This window comes from Planococcus citri, chromosome 3, assembly GCF_950023065.1.
Source record: "Planococcus citri chromosome 3, ihPlaCitr1.1, whole genome shotgun sequence".
NCBI classification, from domain to species: domain Eukaryota; kingdom Metazoa; phylum Arthropoda; class Insecta; order Hemiptera; family Pseudococcidae; genus Planococcus; species Planococcus citri.
In genome coordinates, this window is record NC_088679.1 from 7,916,889 (window position 1) to 7,939,234 (window position 22,346).

At 34.1% G+C, this 22,346-nt stretch overlaps 1 protein-coding gene across 1 annotated transcript in view; it reads left to right on the top strand.

Moving 5' to 3' along the window:
- The window catches only part of LOC135841616 (T-box transcription factor TBX20-like), a 113,319-nt gene that overhangs the window by 62,064 nt on the left and 28,909 nt on the right, over window positions 1–22,346 (top strand). Inside the window, exon 3 of the mRNA XM_065358651.1 lies at window positions 11,313–11,586. Coding sequence (XP_065214723.1) covers window positions 11,313–11,586 — 274 coding nt within the window. The remainder of the gene's footprint in view (window positions 1–11,312; window positions 11,587–22,346) is intronic.

Sequence of the window (22,346 nt, forward strand, 5' to 3'; positions counted from 1 at the left end):
ATTCGATATTCCTTTTGGAACTGATCACGCTTTAGTTCATCTGGGTTTGCAAGAATCGATTTTCAAGAAATTCGACAGTTCAATGTTCCAGAATGAATTGAATAAACTTGTATCGAAACTTAGAGATTATTATCAAATACCAAACATCGTATTAGCGTTGATTCCTCCGATAAATTTTCCTACACCAACAAAAGATTATTGGGATGTTCTTGAGGAAATAAATAAAACAATTTATTTTACAACTCGAAATCAAGAAAAATGTCTTTTTTGGAATGCTTTTTCACCATTTGTTAAAAGAAATGAACTGGTTCCTTCTGAAAATAAATGGTTCAAATACGTCGCTGAAGGCAAAATTCTCTATGAACCTAAAGGAGAATTATATGATAGCGGAAAATCGAGTTCGAAATTACCTGGATATGCAAAATGGAAATATTGTGAACTTAGCAAACTGCATTACGAAATGTGTAGTTTTTTCAAGAAATATTGCAAAGTAAATTTATTTCCAAAAAGAGACAAAGAATCAAAAGAACGCGATAATCTACTCGATGGAACTTATGGAAAAAGTGACCAGCCTGTTTCATTCAATTTGAACGATAGCATAATCGATGTTTTAAATCCTATCGAGATCGAGTATAAAAACAAAGATGTATCGCCGAAAATTACTGTCCAGTTTGGCAAAATCGATGTAGATGCATTACTTGACAATGGGTGCTCCCACGTACTGATGAATGAAAACGTATTCGAACGCATAGTAGCTGAGTACCCGGAATTGAGGAAAAGCGAAGTTCGAGCTGAAGGGATGGGACAAAAATTCTCTTTGGCTGCGACGAAATCTCATCCGAAAATCAACAAAATGGCATACGTACCGATGAGTTTTCCATGCCAAAAGCCACAAAAGGGAGTTTATAATATTCAAGTATTCGTTGTGAAAGATCTGAATACTCCCTTAATTATTGGCAGAAATTTAATGAGCGAATTCGAAATGGTAATCCATACCGCTGGTAATTACGTCGAAGTCACGGATCCGAATGTTACGATTATGCAAAATAGAACGTTTAAAATTCCTTACAAAGATGCTGACAAAAATCCAGCTAATTTCGAGTTAAACAAAGATCCTAAACAGAAGCCACTCAAAGAGGTCCAGTTCATTACATTGATGAAACCTGAAGAAATATTTTCGATCAGTGAGAATCCAGCTTACGTTATCGAGACAGAATTGCAGTACAAAATAGAAGAAGCAGTTGAAGGCACCGAGCTCTCAACTAAACATAAAGGTACGTTGCGTAAACATATCTATAACAATTGTGAGCCTTTTGAGAATAGGATAGGATTATGCAATTGTTATGAACATAGATTTGCATTCGTTGGTAATAAATTGCCACCACCTCATAAAGTATGGTGTAAAACTCGACCAATTCCTCATAGATATGAAGATGGTGTAGCCGAAATTATAAGAAAATGGAAAAAAGAGGGTAAGGTAGTAGAACGTCAATCTCCTTACAAGTTAGGTCTCGTTTTTGTCGATAAAGGTGGTGGTAAAGTGCGAATTTGCCTAGATGGTCGTCCTTTGAATGAATTTATTTTGAGACATTCGACTGAACCTCCGAATATTAACCATATGCGTATGAAGTTCAAGGACATGAAATACTTCACAATTTTCGATTTCAACAATGGCTTTCTACAAATCAAACTTGCTGAAGACCAACAATGCGTGCTATCATTTATCATTGACGGTATTCCTTTCGTCATGACCGTTGTGGGATTTGGTACTGAAGACAGTCTCGCAGCATTCGTATATGCATTACGATTGGTACTTCGTGGATGTGAAGAATTCACAGGTGTATACGTCGATGATGTTATCATATATTCAAGAACAATTGAAGAACATCTTGAACACATTCGAATATTCCTAGAAAAAGTAAAAGCTGCTGGAATGACACTCAATCTTCGAAAAACGCAATGGTGTCGTCGTAAAATTAAATACCTTGGAATGATTTTCTCTGATGAGGGAGTCCAGGTGGATCCCGAAAAAATCGAGCCTATACTGAATTTTGAGCTTCCAAAAGACGTAAAAAGCCTCCAGCAATTCTTGGGCATGTTTCAATACTACCGAGAGTACATGCCCAGAATTAGTCTACTCTGCGCTCCCCTTTATGCGATGACAACTGATAAAGGTGGATTTATTTGGACGAAAGAAAATATTGCGCATTTTGAGTTATTGAAGAAAGAATTGGCGAAAGAAACGTTATTAGCATATCCAGACTTTACAAAGCCTTTTTACGTTTATACCGATGCTTCTACGAAGGCCATCGCAGGAGTAGTTATGCAACCAGTTCGAGCAGATGAAACTGATTGGATGATGCCAATTGCCTTTACATCTCGAGTTTTGAAAGGATATGAAAAATCCTATTCAGTGATGGAACTCGAGTTACTAGCAGTGGTACATTTATTAGCCAAAAATTACTACCTATTAGCTGGCAATGAAGTGAACTTATATACAGATAATATCGCTGTAACCTATTTGAAGAAAAATGAATTATTACCAAATAGGATTATGAAATGGTTATTATACCTAGATAACTTCAGAGTGAATATTCAACATATTTCTGGATGTGAAAATTCGATCGCAGATTTCCTCTCAAGGTATTCGTTCAACATCACTGAAAATGATAAGAACTTCACGGTGTTTCTATTTGACTATGTACCACCAAAGTGTTTATATACTGAATTTCGACGTCTTCGAGCTGTTCAAAATAATGATGATGTCGTACGTCATTATATTTTGAAATTTCCAGAAAAAACTCGAGTCGATGATAAATTGAAACTAGTAGTATACCAGAACCAAAATGATTATGATTGGAGAATATTTATTCCCAAAAGTTTACAACGTGAAGTCATCCAACATTATCACTATGAATACGGCCATGTTGGAATTACCAAGTTAATTAAGATAATACGACGTCATTTTGATTGGCCTGGAATGACTACTCAAGTCTATCAGTTCGTGAACGAATGTATTTCCTGCCAAGTTTCTCAAAAAACTTCAACTCGATTATATGGACCAATTCAATCTATAACTTCAGAGTACTTCAATCAGATGATTTGCGTTGATAATTTTGGTCCACTACCTCCGAGTACAGCTGGATGCGATACTATTTTTGTAGTAGAAGACCATTTTACAAAATATGTTCGATTGTACCCGATTAAAGCCAATAACTCGACTAACTTGATCGAAAAAGTTAAAATATGGATGAATGAATTTGGAATTCCGAAAATTGTGCTGAGCGACAATGGACCTCAATTTTCTTCAAATTATTGGCGAGATTATTGGAAAAATATGAATGTTAAAGTCCGATATACGTCACGTTACACTCCAAATAGCAATCCAGCTGAAAGAATTATGAGTACTGTTGGTTCGAGTATCAGGAAATATTTAAGTGACAAACAGAAATCATGGTTTCAAATATTGCCTGATATTGAGAAGAAACTTAATTATACAGAAAGTACCGTAACAGGTTATATACCCTTTGAAGCTGTGAAGAGAAGATTAGTTCCAGATCCATTGGTCGATATTGTAAAAAAGCGAGTTTTACCATCAAATATTCTTCAAAAGATCCAAGAAAATATGAAAAAAGATCGAGATCGAAAACTCGATTATTTTAGTCGATATCGTAAGCCTGTTATTTTGGAGAAAGGTGAACGAGTTTTTGTACGAAATCATCCAAGATCATCAAAAGCTAAAGGTGTCGCTGCGAAGTTATGTCATCAATGGAAAGGTCCTTATAAAATAATCAAGAAACCTTTCATAAATGTATATGAACTTGAAGACGAAAATCGACCAGGTCATATAATACGAGAGAATATTCGACATCTGAAAAAATATGACCACACAACTGATGATATAAAGCCTCCACCAAAAGAATAGGAGTCTTTGCCTTCTTGTCTGAGTCTTCTTTCTTGTCTCTCTTTTAGTTTATTTTATTTGTAAATTGAATAGATTGTAAATCGTTACAAGTATCATAGAATTATTCTAACCTGTACATTTGTAAATATTTTTATGTTCACAGAATAAAGCGTATTCGATTTGTAATCGGAACCATGTTCATCCGATGAAGACGACGAAAGAAAGCTACAGTGATTTCGAATGTATGCCAGAGAATCTTGAGACTCGAGTTTTGTTTACGCGTTCGAACCAAAATCGCCGTCTACGAATGGTCTTCGCCAAAGTCGACTGCCCAATCGAATACAAAATACGCAATGCTATTGGACAGATGAAGTTAGCTGCCGATATTGAACACGTCTACGTGGAAAGTGAGTTCCATCGCATCGAACTCTATATACGTGATTTCATCGCAATGTCACTCGCCGCCGGAGAATTTGAGGAGTTAAAACCGATCCTAACCTCAGACGTTCCTGCTTATTCGAATTTTGTATCATCTGTCACGTTCGAGATTTTGGGTCTTGCGAGTTTCATCGATGATGCGATCAAAACCCTCTGGAAACCGTCCGTAAACGGCGTAACGCCGAATCCAGAGCCTACTAATTCGAACATAAGTCATGGAGCGGATAACTCAACCGAATCAGTATCCAACTCGCAATCTGAAATTCCAGCCAAAATGCTCGCAATTGAATACCCGGTAAACTCACCTGAAACGAACAGCAAAGAGAAGAAAAAAGTAGAATTTGCGGACGATACAAAACCCGGTGATTACGACGACTATTGTGACGATGATTTTGTCACTGACTCTGAATCCGAAGAAGTAATCGAGCTCCTGAATAAAACTTGCCAAAAAATCGATAATTTGAAGGTCACCGTCACCAATGATCAGCGCTGCGTTCGTGAATTACAAGTCAAATTAACACGATGTGATGGAAAAGCAGTAAACCAACTCAAGAGTCCCGATGAAGGTATTCCAAATCCGAAAAAGTCGGCTATAGAGAAAGAACACTCGAGTATACCAGCTGTCAAAATTCCTGAGAATCGTACGAAGCTCCTACCTCCTTCACACGCACCAATTTCGAGCACCATGACCATTGACGAAGTAGTGGCGAAGTTTAAAGCGAATAAAGAATTGTCCATCGAACCGGTCGCCTTTACGTCAAGTCAGCCTACTACTTCTTTTTCGCAATCGAAGCCGACTAATGATGAAGCTACTAATACGAATAATCCCATTCGAGTACCTGCTGCTGTTCCAATTCAACCATCACCAAAATACCTCTCTGCGAGATTCCCAAATTTGAATTACGGTGAAATCGATGGTCCACAGATTTTCTCAAATGACTTGGTGGATCGTGAATTAATTCCAATTTGCGAGATCGTACACTACATTCCATATAACTTCCCAGCCGAATATCAACGAATTACAATTAACTGGAATCCATCCGACCGAGACTTCCCGAACCATTATTTAAGGCTGTGGAATGCGATGACGAGAGGAACATACGTGCATTTTAAAATAGTCATACCTCGTTACCATCTGTATAGACAAAGGCAGACATTTGAATGGCCTCGAATTCACATAGAAGCTGTAGCGTGGCGGAATCATTTGAACCTGGTTAGGCGTACGTTCCAAAACGAGATTTTTCCAGCGATTCATGTTGTACCACCGATATGGTCTTATAATCGCGACTCGAGTTTTAATTTCTTATTGACGATTTTGGGAAAGATACATAACAATAACTTAGAAATTATTTTTGATCCTACCCTCGAAGTGTCTCTGATCAACGATGCTGCTTTGACTTTCTTCGATCCGTACGTCTCTTTCAACTTTGAAGTGCTCGATCATGCCAAAGCGATATACGTGCCTTGGCTAGATGAATTCCGATTGGTATCGCGAAGAACCACTGACGTGCCGATAAAGTTAACACCGGATATTCATTTTCACGTCAATGAGACCCACAGTATTAAGTGTCATGTGGTGGATTTCCAAACTCGTAGGAAACATGAAGCTCACCACGGTACTGTAATAATTGGCCGGCAGCAACTCGAGCCTTATATCATTAGTTACGATCCATCAACGGTAATTCTCAACCTAAGTGGACCTCCTCAAAACCCCTTGTCTCGATCAGCTCGATGTAAAGTCAAGATTCCTGAAGTTCGATCAATTGGCATAATGAGGAGTTTAAGCTTAATGACTCGAGATCAATTACAATTCGAATTTCAGCCGATAGAAAGATACCTAATTAAGCAGACTCGTGGCGGTCGATAATCAAAGAAATGTAACGGTTTAGATTTTTCTTCGTTTAGTATTCGAGTGATTTGTATCGATTTTCGGTTATGTTTTGAATCTATGTACTAACTTTTTGTAATTGTCGTGTAATTTTTTTTTGGATGATGTATTTTTCCGATTATTGAGCTTTTTTCATATCTTTTTGATTTTGTACTCGTTTAATTGTATCTTTTTGATAAAAATGTAAATATGTTGTTTGTAGAAAGTTAACTGAATGTTTAATGTTATATTAGATAGAATGTTTTTGTTTCAAAATTTTTTGTATAGTGTCAATTTTCCCCTCCTATCGATTTTCTTTTTGTCGGGGGGAGAGTTTATGTCATGTAAGGATGCCTAAATAGAAATAGTTAGGCAATTGTACTGGCATAAATTCGATGATCCTCTTCAAGGTTAAAATCATAGGTGGGAAAATTGATAACTTATGACGTTAGGTACTTACCTACCTAACGTCAGTATGTTTTCGGTAATTCGAGTATATGAACGTGTTTGTTCGAATGTATTTTATCTTTTTGATAATGTAATTGGTGAACATTCTCTTTTCAATTATTAAATGGTGTAATATTTCGGTACACGAGTTCGAATTATTTCAAATGATTTATTTTCAACTTTAGTTCCTGAGTATGCATCAAATGGAGTAAGTTCTTAATTCGAGCAAACCGGCTAGGCTGAGGTAACTCCTCATGCCATAGTTCCGGGCAGTATTTAGGGGCTTTCTCAAACTAGGCTACTATATAATTCAGCTAAGAATTGTAGTCGCAACTTATTAATTAGATAATCAAGGAGATGGTTTTTTCTTAAGCTTGCAATTTAGATAATCCAGTTAAGGATTTAATTCGCCTAGTTTTCAAATTAGATAATCTAGTGAAAGATTTCAATATGTAACCATCTCATTTTATTCTTTGGAATTAAAATGTACGTAATTTTTAATTACTAATTCGAGTTAGATAAAACTAGGACATTGTCCGGAAATGGTTTATGATTGTAGACTCTGTCTACCTTGTAAATAGATATGTTCCCCTGTTTTGGTTTGAGATTACTCGAAAGCTATCTCCATTTAATTAGAGCATTAATTTATGTTGATATAGGTAGGTTATTATTTCCTATATAAACTCACCCCAGTTATCTCAACAGTAAAATTCCTATACCTATTCCTACTCACTTACGTTCCCTAGTCCAAAAATTTTCCTATTTTCAAATCAATCTATATCACAAAGTATCGGTCTTCTGTTTCCATTGAAGTATTATAAACTATTTTTTTAATTTTTTTTTTGTGTGTGTGTGTGTGGTTTTCCATCATTTCTGTCAATTTTTTCAAAGTATTGTAATTTTACTAAATCTCTGTGTAATTTTTTCATCTGTTTCGTAGGTAGGCCTTCCTAAATTAATTGTTTTTAATTTTGATTTTTTTTTAAATTCTGCACGTCAGTTCTTCTTTAAATATTGAATTTTTAAACATTTTATCAACATTCAGCTGGGTTTATATTCTTCAATTTTTTTTTTCAATTTTTCACAAGTTGAGCTAAATTTTGGAGCTGCACAAAGTAAAAATTTTTGCCCATCGCCCTTCGCTTTGAGTCTCCCTCCCACGGTCCCACCGTTCAAAACATTTTTTCCAACTTTCAAGAGCAAAGAAAAAACACTTTAGGCAAGGAGAAGAGAAAATTTGGGATGAATTCTTTAAAAAGAAGATAACATTTCCACGCAGACAAAAACTAAACGAAAATTTTTGAAAATTTTGGTTTGAAAAAAAAAAAACAAAAAAATTAAAGATACACAAAAACAAAATTAAAGTGCACTGTGCAGGTGTATTAAATTCTGATTATTCTCTAAATTAATTTAACTTTTTTTTTGGACAGCAAGTTTGCTTATTTTGAATCATTATTTTTCGTAAGTGCACGAATAAGCTTTCATTTTAATCAGATTTTAAATTAAAGAATTGTAACTTCGCCGATTTATGGCATTTTTCAATTTTCCACTTTTATGACTTGTTGTCTGTTGATACTCATTTCAATTTCTAATCATTTTTTCTGGAATATAAGTTTTTGATTATTTTTGGAATAAAATTATGTGCTTAAACACAATATTTTCATTAGCTAATTAATGTAATTATATCTCGGTCCAACCTCCTAGAAAGAATTAATTTTCGGGGGGGGGGGGGGGGGGTCTATGACTTGGAACATTAATTGATAAAAAAAATGTTGGCATGATGACATTAAATTCAATTTTACGAATTTGGAATTTATATTTCATTTTAAAATGTAGATTTTACTTCATTTTTGAAAAAAAAAAAAAAATGAAAACCAACTATTTTTAAAGGAAAAATAGAAACATCGTGAAACAAAATTTTAAACTTTGCTTATAAAAAAGTCCCCAGTGAAAAACATTCTCTAAAAAAAAAACTTCTCTTCAAGAAAAAAGTAACTTCTCTCCAAGAATTGTTTTTCGCATATCAAAATTTATTCTTGATCTAAATTTTCAAAAAAAATGTCAAAAATGTTATTTTTGAAGGAAACTTCTCCAACAGGTAATTTTTTTTTTGAAAACGAAAAATCATTTTTGGGGGGCGAGGGGAGGGCTTCTTCACAGAGGGCAACTTGTGGAAATTTTTTTTTTTCTAATCAACTCATTTTCGATCTCAATTTTAAAAAAAGCACACTCACACAAGTGGCTCTTGCTTTTAAAGGAAAATGAGGGTTTGGAAATTTTCCACGAGACCCTCATTTTTTACAGTGGGTCCACATTGGCTCTCGGCAGTGCTACTCCTTCCCTCCATCCCTCCTCTCCCAGTCACCACTTTGAAAATACCCGCCTACCAAATGAAAAAAAGTTTGAATACCGAGCTTCGTACTATTCACCATTGTGACATTTTGAAAAAATGCAACCCCCTTTTCCTCCGATAATTTGTACAAAGGTATGCTTGTAAAGTTTGGGAGTGGAAAATTTCGCATTTCCTTATTCCATTTTCAACCACTTCGTGATTTAAAGAAATAAAAACACCGATAATTTCAGGATTTAGGAGTCGCCTTACAGGTGAGAGTTCTGCGCCAGGGAGCAATGCACTTTTCAATTGTTTCACTCTCAATCCAATCCTAATACCTATGTTTTAAAACCACAACAGAAGTTTCCATTTCTATAAAACAAAAACAAAAAAACACACAGGAACCACCGGAACAAAACAAAACCTACCCATTCTCACTGGTTTCTTTTCATGTTTCAGTTTCAAAAAAAAAAAAAAAAAACTCCAAACAATAGCATATTTTTTTCATTTTCAAATTGCAGCCCATATCTTTGAAAGTGAAACACCAAACACGAGTTCAAAGAATCGAACAAATCGATTTCTAAAGAAGAATTCGGTCTTTGTGTCTGCGCAACCTATACCTAAGTAAAATACTTAAAATAATTTTACAAATTACATAGCTGCGATGTTATAAACAGCTATTGAAGGATAATTATAACATCTAGTAGATATTACCAGCAATTATCACGAATACCATCGAAACACAATAAAGAATACCTATTTTTCCAACAAAAAAATAGACTACTATACATACCATCAATATGCAAAGCGTGATGGATATACCTACTCAAAATAGCAACACGATGAGGTGAGAATATCGAAACCAAAAGTTTCCTAGAAACTCTCCACGGTCATTTCTGCCGAATCGAATTGAATAGTCCCTTTGTTGTGGTTCCTGCAGGTTAATTCCAAACCCTGAAACAAAAGTAAAAAAAAAAAAACCAATGTACCTTTTTACAAGTGTTTTCTCTTTCATCCCCCTCCCTCGATGGGTATAATTTAATAGCCCCGAACGCTGTACTTATTACACCTAGTTCTATTAATATGTATACCTTTTTTTTTTCTCTCTACTTCTTCGCTCTCTTTCTTCATATCGTATATATAAAAAAGAAACAGATATGAATTAAGCAAAGCCGCGCGTTTGTTGGTTGAATTTACAGACGGAAGTTAAAATGCGCTTTAACACGCAAATACTTAACTACTAATGACGGGTAGCCGAAGTTTTATTAGTTTCGACGAAGATCTCGTTTTCAGATAAAAACCAAGAGTGAACAGAAACCGGGTATGGTGTTGGTTGCGGGCTCGATGATGATGTAGGTTAGAGTAAGATAGATAGTATTGCATATATAAGGTATACCTATAGCTCGATCCTCTCTACATACACAGCACATACTTACTTTACTCGTAGTACACCTCACTGTAAAGTAAAAAGCACGACCAGAAGTCTGTAATAACGTTTTCATGCGCCTTATATATATATAGCCTATTCTTCGTACTTAAAGTACGAGCTCTTTGCTCTTCTCCAGCAGTCGACGCTGGAAATTGTTAGGTCTGGTAGCACGGCGGCGGCGCTAGTACTTTATAATAAAGAAGAAACGTGTGAATCAACTAATTGCCGATGATAAAAACGATAATAATAGTTTTGTTGATAATGTAGAACACCGGCGACCGGCAACGTGTAAAATGAACCTACAACGATAACGGTAACGATAACATTATAACAAGCGCTATAACACCGAGCTATATTCATCAACTTATATACCTCTACCTATGGTCCTTCCTCACCTCTTGTCTGTGGCTGTGTGAGCTCTTCTTATAAGCCAAAGACGTAGCTTGAGTGATTGCCTTCGTATATGCGTCCATTTTTTTTTTTTTTTTTTACAATACACATGCTACTTTTTTGCTTCATTCTTTCGAAGAGGGACTGCTGAGGGAGTAATCTAAATTGAAATTTTTCATAGCAATATACGAGGTGTATCGTTATCTGGAATATATAATCTAGCCCACAAGTTGACGTGATGAATTTTAATCATGTGGATGACGAAAAGTTATACATATACACACGTTAGCACCTTTACGTAGTTAAATGGTGTTTTAAAATTAGTACATATATATAGGGCTTATAATATGTTATTTACACGAACGTGAACGTGTATACACGAATATTGTATTTCTACATTGTATAGTAGAGAAAATAAATCGACTATGTATCCTAAATTTATATTAGTTTTGGTGACGATGACTCTGTGTGACTAACAAATTATGTATATATTTTTCTGTTACAGACGAATGTTCCCCACGGTCAGGGTATCGTTTACAGGTGTTAGATCGGATCAAAAATATGCAGTTTTAATGGATATTATTCCGGTAGATAATAAAAGATATAGATATGCTTATCACAGATCTTGCTGGCTTGTGGCCGGCAAAGCTGACCCGCCGGCACCGAATAGACTATACATGCATCCGGATTCGCCATTCAGCGGCGATCAACTTAGAAAACAAATTGTTTCCTTTGAAAAAGTTAAGCTTACCAATAACGAATTGGATAAACATGGTCAAGTAAGTTCAGCTTTTACGCTTCATTAATAATGTAGTAATGTTAGGTACTTGTTATGGTATAGATTACACGTACAACCGCGTCATAATAAAGCTTTAATATCGATTTATCGTCACAATACGGTTTAACCTAAATTTACTTACTCTTATCCACGAGTTATATGTAGTAATGGGTGAAAAAAGTGTACCTGTTTGTGGACGTGTTGATGTATAAGTTAGAGGTGTATGAGTGATGTTCCTGCAGGTGCAGGTAGGCACTCTCCCTGTAGGTGTTCAGGCCACAGGGTGCTATTGAACGTTGATTGTGTACCTATTTCAAATTTTATTAAGTTGAATGTGCGAGGAACAATTTATTTTAATGAATATTTATTGAATAAATTAATAACCTAATATCAAGAAATCACTTCTCAAATTCAAATATTTATGGATCACTTCAATTTTGAATAATTTTGGTAGGTACCTACAATAGTTCTTAATAGATATTTTCAGCAGTTTTCTAATTTTTAAAAATAATTTTCTGATTAAATTACCTACGTAATGTCTTAATTTTCTTATCGAAATCAATTTTTTTCTTTTAGTTTTTTCAATATATTTTTTTCTTTCAATTTTTATTTTATTTTTATTTTTGGGTAATTCTCAAAAAAAGTTTAAAAATCATGTAACCGGTGGTTTACTTGAATACTATTGACAATTGAAATTGTTTTCAGTGGTATTGTGTAGATACCAACTCGGGAATCACGTGCATATAGTTTAACGGCCCCCAACCCCCCTCCACTATGGGTCAAGTCCCCCCGAACCCTGAAAACTCCATCGTCGTGGCCTGTAACCACTTGAAATTTTCAACTTCATCTTCAAAAATGAATTACACTATCACTTTTTCTGAAAAAAAAAAAATGGTACATATTATTATATGATATAAGAGTAAATGACAGAACTGATATAAATTTTTGGAATGATACTTATACCCTGAAACCGAGGTCATAAAGTGATGTAACCAGTTTTTGGTCCATCGCCGTGGCCAATTTTTGTCAATTTTTTTCTGGCTCTCCTATTCGATTTTTTAAAAGGTGAAATGGGTACACTGTATCGTTTTAGTGATAGTAGTGCTGCGCCCATTTCAAATCCATCAAGCAAATGCAGTTAACCAGTCTGCAAATTGTAATCTGTGAAAATTGTACTGATTTCCTTTTTTCGGATCCATCGCCGTGGCTTATCATTCTCACGTTTAAAAAGAGACATTTTTTTTCTTGAAAAAAAAGAAAATATTCAAATAGTAAGTACTTGATGACCACAACTTTGAAAATTGAAAAATTATTGATTCTATTACCAGTAAAACAAATTTTAGTTCTTTTTTTCTTACGTCGTGGATAGTACAGTTTGGTATTTCGTCGTGGCTATCATGATTTTTTTGTCCACGGCGAAGGAAAGTACCTACCTTATCATGTTTGAATACTCCCATCAAAATGAACCTGATACCTACTTGATGAACTTTTTGTGAGCTAAAGCTACTAATAACTGCTCCAGTTATACCTATACCTACCCAAAAGTAGTGAACAGCCTTTTTTTTTCAACATGTGACACCAATTTTTTTAAAGCCCCTCCCCCGCCCCAATTGAAGATGACTTGGGCCCGAGGTCATTTTTGGGGTCCTGGGTATGCCTAGAATCAAGTCCCTTTTGAAAAAAATTCAGAAAAAGGTTTTCATTTTCGAAAAATTTTAGTTGAAATTTAAACTTTTTTTGAGAATTACCCTTTTTTTGAATTTACGAAGGAGAGGTGTCTCAACCGGTGAAGAGATTTTTAGACGAGGCTAAGAAAAATCGAAGGAATGTCCTGAATTATACTTCCAGATCAAATTTCAAAAACAGAATTTCATTTTTCGATGTTTGACCAATTTCAAAAAAATTCAAAGGCTCATTTTCTGAAAAAAGATTTTTTATTTTAAAAAATTGAGGTAACGAACCAAACATTTTAATGAAATGTTCAGAATGCTAGAAAATGGGGTAAGGAGGATACAGAGAATTCGAATTCAAAAAAATTAATATTTATTTCAATATTCGAACTCAGAACTCTCGAATCAAGCTGTATTAGGGAGGCTTCTATTTTGAAGACCCCCCCCCCCCTCCAGTTGTCAGATTTTATGATAAGACAATAATAAATTTATATTTTCAATTTTTTCTCAAGTCCGAAAAAAGTTGGGTCATAAGCTCGCCTCTTCCCTCCCCTCCCATCCTATCCCTTTACTAAAAATAACTTTTCCATTTCTGGGTCAGAATTTCTCTAGAGAATTAATCATTTTAAAAAATAAGACTTTTCGAAGTGCTCCAAAGCTATTTTGATTCCTCTGGTGAAAGCTCCCAAAGCTAGTAAAAAAATCAAGAAAAATGGAACAATTTGTCATTAGTGATGAAATGTTTTTTTTTTTGTTGAAAATTTCCTATTTTTGTGTTAGAAATTTTCTAATTGAACCCCCAAGTCATGTTAAATGGAAAAAATTAAAATAAAATAAGAAATTGAAGTCTGCAAAAAAAATTTGGAAATTTTTAATTTTTGGACAGAACACAATATATAATTTACTTTTCAAGAAAAAAAATTCTCTCTGCTCTCAAGTTATAATTGATCCCATATAAAAAGTACATAAGTAAAATAGAAAGTCTGTATATAGGTATGTACTTACTTAAATTTTTGGAACATTTTTTATTACGTAGGTGTGATTTAGAAGGATTCGGGCAAGTATATTAAAAATTTTCAAATATTTTAAAAATCGATTTCATTTTTTTATTTTTTATTTTGGGGACTTGATACAAAGTGAAAATTTTCAAATTATTTTTCATAGATTTCAATTTCTTAGTATTCTTTTGATTTTTTTTTTCAATTTAAATTTTCAAATTTTTAAAGTCCAATTTTTTATTACCTATTCTTTTTATTTTCTTACAGAAACACCAAAATAACATAGGGACTTGATTTGTGAAGGCTTTTCCTTAAAAAGGAATTATTTAAAAAAAATTCAAATTAAAAATATTATGTAAGTAGAACATTTTCAATTTTTTTTTTTTTTAAATGATTGGAGCTCCAATTTTAAATATAAAAGAAAAAAAATGTTCAAGAATCGAAAATAATTTTGGAAGAAGGAGCAAAACAATTTTCAAGCTAAATTGCAATTTTTGATTTTTAAAAATTCGTTGCAAAAGCTCAAAAAATCTGAACTTTGGCTTATACTCGTATAATACTCTGATTTTCTACCATTTCAATTAATCGGTAGTGGTTTCAAGTCTTTCTGGAGTCACTCGCAAATTTCTGGATTTTCTAGTTCGGAAAAATCATCATAAAAAGGACAAAAATAACATTGATCATCGATGAACTCAAAATTACTGTATTTGTGGTTCTTTTTAGTCAATTTTGGCACGAATTTCCGGGATCGTTTTCTACAGATTCTAATTAAAAATTTTCTTCAACGACTATTTTTAAAATTAATTCCTTGTTCACAAATGTCGACATAAAAAATTGAAATTTGACTTCTCGAATCATCGTTTTAAGGGCCTCGATAGATTTTTGAATTCAAACCTTGAAGTTGCATGAGTATTTTCAAAAGTATACTCAAAAGCAGATCTTTGAAAAAATTGCAGAAAAAAATGCCTTATTTACTATGGTTTTGCTATGATCTCCAAATAGTTACCTATGATTCCTCAAAAACAATTTTTTCCAGAATCCGGTTCTAAAACAGCTTAAAAAAATTTATTTTGGTACCGACTATTAAAAGACTAAAATTCCAAACATTTAAAAAATTTTTTCCTTTGAATTTTTTCGATTTCTATCATTTTTATTAATGTTTTGCTTCTTTTATCAGAGAATGTTTTTTAAATTTCAGGGGTTTGGTTATGGATGTTTTTATGACGAGAAATCGATTGGTGGTCAAAACAAAACAAACCATTGATTTTTTTAGCATTTTTTTCGTAATTTTTTTGAATATTTTTTGAAATATCATAAAATATAGCTCATTTTTTTATTGACTTTAGGTAAAAACTAACTGCAAATGCATGTTTATTTCTTTCTTCATTTTTTTAAAAAACGTTTTGAAAATTTGGAAATGAACAATTTGTATCAACAGAGTGCCAAATTGAAGCTAAAAAACTGATCGTTTCAAAAATTTCCAAAAAAATCTTCACGGTTGTGTTCCTATTTGAAACGACTCATTTAACTTCAAAGATTTTTTTTTTGTCTTCGTCGGTAATCTCTTTTTTTATTTTTCATTTTAAATCACCTATCTTCATAAATTTTATAACAAACGCCCTTTTTATAGAAGGGGTTCAATTTCATGTCACCTATACCTACCTTTTCTGAATAGTAAACGTTCGATGAGACATCATGTACAAGTACAAATGCAATTGGCATACCTAAGTTTATTACCTTCGTACCTTCGTTCCGTACCTAACCAACCCATACCGACCCATAACTATATACAAATCGATACAAAATGCAACTCAAGTTTTCACTTTTCACCAAACCGTATGAATATTTTACTAGAAAATCTTACCAGCAGCGCTGAGCGTTGAGCAAATTACGAGTACAAGCGAGTATTTGTTTGTTGCAACGTGTCATGACACCCGGTAACATGAAGTATGGGGTGTGTTTGCGCTTCGCCAACATGTATATTTAAATTTTATCGACGCTCGGTGTGAGATATCTTAAAGAGGCGTTACCTAGCTCGAACCGCGAAACGCTAGGTGTATAGTTTAATCATTTAAAACCATCTGCAAATGAATGGTAATCATAGGTGTAAGAATCATATATACGTATACCGAGATGGTTTATCTTTATCTATTGTCGATTCGATAAGTATCTTGGAGTTGCTTTGCTGGTAAGCGATGAGCTGAGCTGATGCCATTTTCGTGTGAAGAGACACTCCACTGTACCTAAGTATAATAAGAATATATGAGTAGTTACTACATACAATGTATAGATGTGTAGACGATAATTTGAAAAAAATTACAGAAATACCAGATGGTTTACAGGCTACTCACATATACTTATCTATTGGTGTGAAATGAATAGAAAAGGTTTCGGTTTTACCAATTTTTTTGGTTCCTATCTTACATGTCTAAAAGTTAGGGGGTGGGGGTGGGGGGATGACAATGGTCTTCTTTTGTGGGGTTATTTTCAGAAAAAAAAAATGTAGGAGAAAGTCATTCATTACCTATTTCCTTCTCAATCAAATCGATCGATAAAAATTTCTGCAGAAATGTTCTCCTTTTATGAAAAAATGAGCAATTTTAACCACCTATTGAATTTGGAACATAATTTGAGGAATCGCTGTATCATTTTTGGTACAAAAATTGCACCTATTTAGGTATATCTACTTGCTTGAAGGACCAATCATTTATAGAAGAACATGAAATTGTAATTAATTCTGTCTTTCTGTCGTTACTATAGGTAATTTCATAACATCATACTCAGAAGTCAGAATTGACAGAAAAATAGATAGAAAATGAAATAAATTAGTCACTTAGTCAGTTACTCGAAATTGAAATAATTGAAAACTATAATTTACAATTTTATAACATTTCGACATTTCGATGAAATACGAGAAGTTGTGTGAAGGCAAAAAGAAAAATACAAAGTAACGCGAGTGTCACCAAACATCATATCGTTGAGACATTTTATTGACAAGTTTGAGAAATAGACAGCTAAAGGTACCTACCTACACGTTTCAAGTGCTTTCAAGCTCCATTCATTTTTTTAAAAAAATCTAAACCAGAAAAAAAAATTCTTGGAATATTTACAGTTTACCATTCAACAATCTGAACCCTTCCCTTTCCCTCCAACTAATAAAATTAGATACTAGTCGCTACTCGTATACCTAAAGACATAATAACTATGCATATGAGGGCACCGCGTATAGACCAGTATCACAATCATCATAAACATTGTGCTGTTATCACCAGGTTCGTTAACTTGCCTAATGTCTATTTTTGTTAGCCCGGGTTCATTATCATGCGGCAGAATTTATTGCTCGGAAAATAGGATATGCTACGATTGGTATTGCTGGAATTGGAATTAAGGTGCACCATCTTATATAAGTACTAAACATTAGGTATATCTCTTCTTCAAGCTACATTTAAGGGTTTAAACGTCGCTAGAATTTGCTTAATAATTGTTATTAACGTACAAAAATTATATCATTGTGAGTAAAATCGTGTGAAATTCGGTATAATTAGGTATCTAGCAGTCCTACCTGTCCCTTAGGCTTGATAACGTGTTTCTTATAAGGAAAAAAATTGATGTGGTGTTGGATTACTACTTAATTTTTCTTTTGCTGAAGTAACTGCGGTTGTATTTTTGGTGATCGTTTATTTTTTTCGTTTACTGTTTTAAACACGATTCTGAGATTTTTGAAAAGATCATAATTATGTATTGATTCAAAACCCCTGTGAACAAAATTTGAAGTGTAAATTGACAAATTATTGAAAATCTCTGAAAATACCAATTCAGCACTTTTTAAAAATAAAACTGTAAGAAATCGGTTCTCAGACCTGGATCAACTTTTCAAAATCCAAATTTAATCATTTAAGGGCTAAATTCTTGTGAAAAATTTTGATTTTTTGAATTTCCTCGTCGTCGTTGAAAAATTATAGATAAGTGATATCTTCAAGAAATCAAGATGTCTGACTGAAATCTACTGAAAAAAAGAATTTTTAGCTTGGTCTTTTTAAAAAAGTATGAAAAAAATTTTCAGGTGCTCCTCAAACCTTTTCCCACTCATTTGCAGGGAAAGAAAAATTATGAGAAACATACTTCCAAAATCTTCCCAAAAGTTTTAAATTTTCTGGAAACGATGAAATTTTATTTTAATGAGGTCCATGGAGTATTTTTTTTTTTTTTTTTTTTTTTTGAAAAAGCTGTCCATTTACATAAAAAATGGCTGAGTACCTAGGCCTACCTACCTTAAATTAGAATGAGAACATTGTCGTCAAAAATCAAATTTTGGAATAAAAAATTTTCAACTTGGTGAAAAATTTGTCGTAATGTTCATTTAGAAATCAGACAGCGAAATGTTTTTGATTTAATGTCAAAACAGTGTTGAGGAATTTGCATTTTTCCAAACGGAGTTAGGTAGGTACTTACATATTAAACACCAACTCTAAAATGTGTTGGTTTTTGTGACTTTTTTTTTTCAATATTGACGTCTTTTTTGTTCTGGAGGCTCCAGCGCGATTTTTCAATTTCTCCAGAATTTTCAATTTGCTTCAGAAGGCGTGAATGCGAAGTTGGGCAGCTAAAAATCGAGTTGTGTGTTATCTATAATCGACCTGTTTAACGAATTTATCCACATTTGAGCCGATTCTGGAGCGGACACCTCAAGAGTGGTTTTTTGACCAGTTTTTTTTATACCTAAAAATATCCAAAAATTAATTGAAGGCCCAAGAAAGGCGGTGAATGGCGAAATTCGCTCTCGTGGGGTTAGTTCATGACGAAATACTGCGATTTGCGCAAATTTCAAAAATTTTCTCGCAAACGGGAAATTTTTGATTTTTGAATATTTTTATTTTGAAAAAAAGCTGGTCAAAAAACCACTCTTGTGGTGTCCGCTCCAGAATCGGCTCAAATGTGGATAAATTCGTTAAACAGGTCAAGTATAACACACAACTCGATTTTTAGCTGCCCAACTTCATATTCACGCCTTCTGGAGCAAATTGAAAATTCTGGAGAAATTGAAAAATAGCGCTGGAGGCTCCAGAATGGCTGGAAATTGCGAAATTCGCCCTCGTGGGGTTAGTTCATGACGAAATACTGCGATTCGCGCAAATTTCGAAAATTTTCTCGCAAACGGGAAATTTTTGATTTTTGAATAATTTTATTTTGAAAAAAAGCTGGTCAAAAAACCACTCTTGTGGTGTCCGCTCCAGAATCGGCTCAAATGTGGATAAATTCGTTAAACAGGTCGAGTATAACACACAACTCGATTTTTAGCTGCCCAACTTCATATTCACGCCTTCTGGAGAAAATTGAAAATTCTGGAGAAATTTAAAAATCGCACTGGAGGCTCCAGAATGGCTGGAAATGATGAAACTCCGCCTCAGGGGGTTTGTTGTGTTCGAAATACAGCGATTCGCGCAAATTTCAAAAATTTCCTCGCAAACGGTAAAATTTTGATTTTTTTGGATTTCTTATAAGTGAAAAAAGCTGGTCAAAAAACCACTCTTGAGGTGTCCCTCCCAAAATCGACTCAAATGTAGATAAACTTGATAAACAGATCGAATATAATACACAACACGATTTTTAGCTGCCCAACTTCATATTCACGCCTTCTGGAGCAAATTCAAAATTCTGGAGAAATTGAAAAATAGCGCTGGAGGCTCCAGAATGGCTGGAAATGGCGAAATTTGGATTTGGGGGGTTAATATCAGTTTTAGGACTTATTTTGAACATTTTTACTGATCAAGTACGTACCTACTTTTTAAAAAAAAAGCATAAATCACCAAAATAGTCCATTTTGGATTTTCAAAAATTCGCCAAAAATCTAAAAATAAACTTGGGCAGCTGAAAATTTGGATTTGGGGGTTTTAGAACATGCTCTTTCCAAAAATCGCGGTCCCGTTCAAATCGGAGGCGGACACCTAAGAGGTTCCCTTGTAAGTAATTGAAATTTTAGTTCAGGATGTTTTTGTACTTGCTCATTCCTCCAAAAATTCGGTTTTCTTTGAAATTGGAACATATGTATGTACTTCATGTGATTTCCTCATAAAAAAATCTACCATTATGTACTTTAGTTTTTGTTTTTGTTTTTTTTGAAATTGCAAAAAAATTATTCTTTTTCCAAATTCAAAGTTTATTATGAACACCCCCTACTCTCTACCCCCTCCCTAAAAAAAAAATCATTCAACATTTCTCTACCTCTTTTAAAACCCATCAAAGAGTCATCATTGAAGGGAAAAAAAATTCCAAATCGAATGCTAACCTCGTCTAAATCATAAATCGTCGAACATTGCGCGTCTTTTAAATTGAATTTATGTACGAGAGTAGGTATATACTTATTACGTCGTAAATTTTCAAAGCTGCGGTATACTTAGTTCCTCATATTATACTTACATACAGTAAACTCTTCGGTACCATTATCAAAATACCCTACGTATTCATTCCTAATATAGGAAGAATATCAAGTAGCATTTTTGAAATTTACTCCTCATCTTGGCTCATTCATCATCGCACGTTAATTACCACGAAAAAAGAAGCATTAAGGATTTAGAAAACGTGACCAGATTTTTTCCTATGACGAGAAAAATTGCCAAATACTCGAAATTTAATCGTACCTTGGAACGACTTTCTATAATACAGATCTTCCTTCGTCGTGTATCGCCTTGAGACTAAAAATGCTCGAAATTTTTATTAGACCAGCCCTTGCCTCCTCACCCCTCGTTTAACCTGGAGTGATTTACTAGCTTGATCAAAATAATGCTTAATTTGGAGACTATTTTCACCAATTTATCACTACGCCAAACCAGTGCCTATAGGTACCTAAATTTTAAACCCCGCGTGTTTTATGTATTCAGTATACAACGCAATAGTACCTATAGCTGTTTATCAAACTCGTATACTTACTCTCATTTTAGTTGCTCGCTAATGGATTTTATCGCTTTAATTATAATTGCAGCTTATTATCGCGTTCAGAATTTCCTTTAAAACTTACTCTATACCTACATGTACGAGTATAAGTGTGTACGTATAACTATGGTTTGAAATTGACTCGAAATGTTTCAGGAAGTTTTTTTTCTTTCTTTTTGGTGACAAATTCTCTAGTACGAATACGAATTACGCGAGTATAATATTTATTTTTTTCTCGTAACATATAACATATTTTTTTTATTTATGGTGAAAATTCCTGCTCTCCGTGGAGTATAACACCTCGGAGATGTTTTTACACTGACAATAATAAGAACACGCATTAGCAGCAACAGCTACACAGCTACGGGTACAAACAGCACACAGCACACACACAGCATCTCAAATAGTAGTTATAAATGAAAAAGGAGAAAAAAATATGATGCCAGGTTATACTCTACTTTATGTTAACAATAAATATAAACCGGCGTTGTGCATTAAAAAAAAAAAAAAAAAGGCAAGCAAGAAAGCAAGCAAGCAAGTAAGAATACGAGGCAACTGGCAATATAAGAGAGCTAGGTGGTTGGTGCGTGTGTGTAGTATGTGTGTTTCTCTATAAACACAAGCACTTCATAGCTCAGTGTTTAGTGTTTAGTGTAATAATAAGAATAATAATGATAATAATATCGTGAACCTTCGAGTCTAGGAGTGTAGGTATGCGCGAGGCACCCTGCCGTTAGTGAAAAATCACACCTCACACACAGCTGGTGGGTTGACAACGAACAAATTTAGTGGTTTTCTGTACGTCTGTTCTCCGTATAGCGCTGGAGCTGCTAGTAGTGCTACTGCCACCGCCGATATATAGGTATTTATAATGATGTGTGTACGCGGACGCCCCGGATAAAAAACCATAAGAGCTGAGAAAAACGAGCTTACTATGGATTTTTTCTCTCATTCTCCTACTGCTCCACAGTACTTATCTACACCATCCATGGCTACTGCCACTTTTTACTAGCTTCACGAAATCGTGTTTGCTACCGAAGGCTGAAAAATTTACCAATGCGAGTAATTATTATCTTATCAATACTTTCGACCATAAAATATCCGCCGTGCCGAGCCTCTAATTAGTTATTACCCACCTCATCTATATTGCATTCGAACATTTG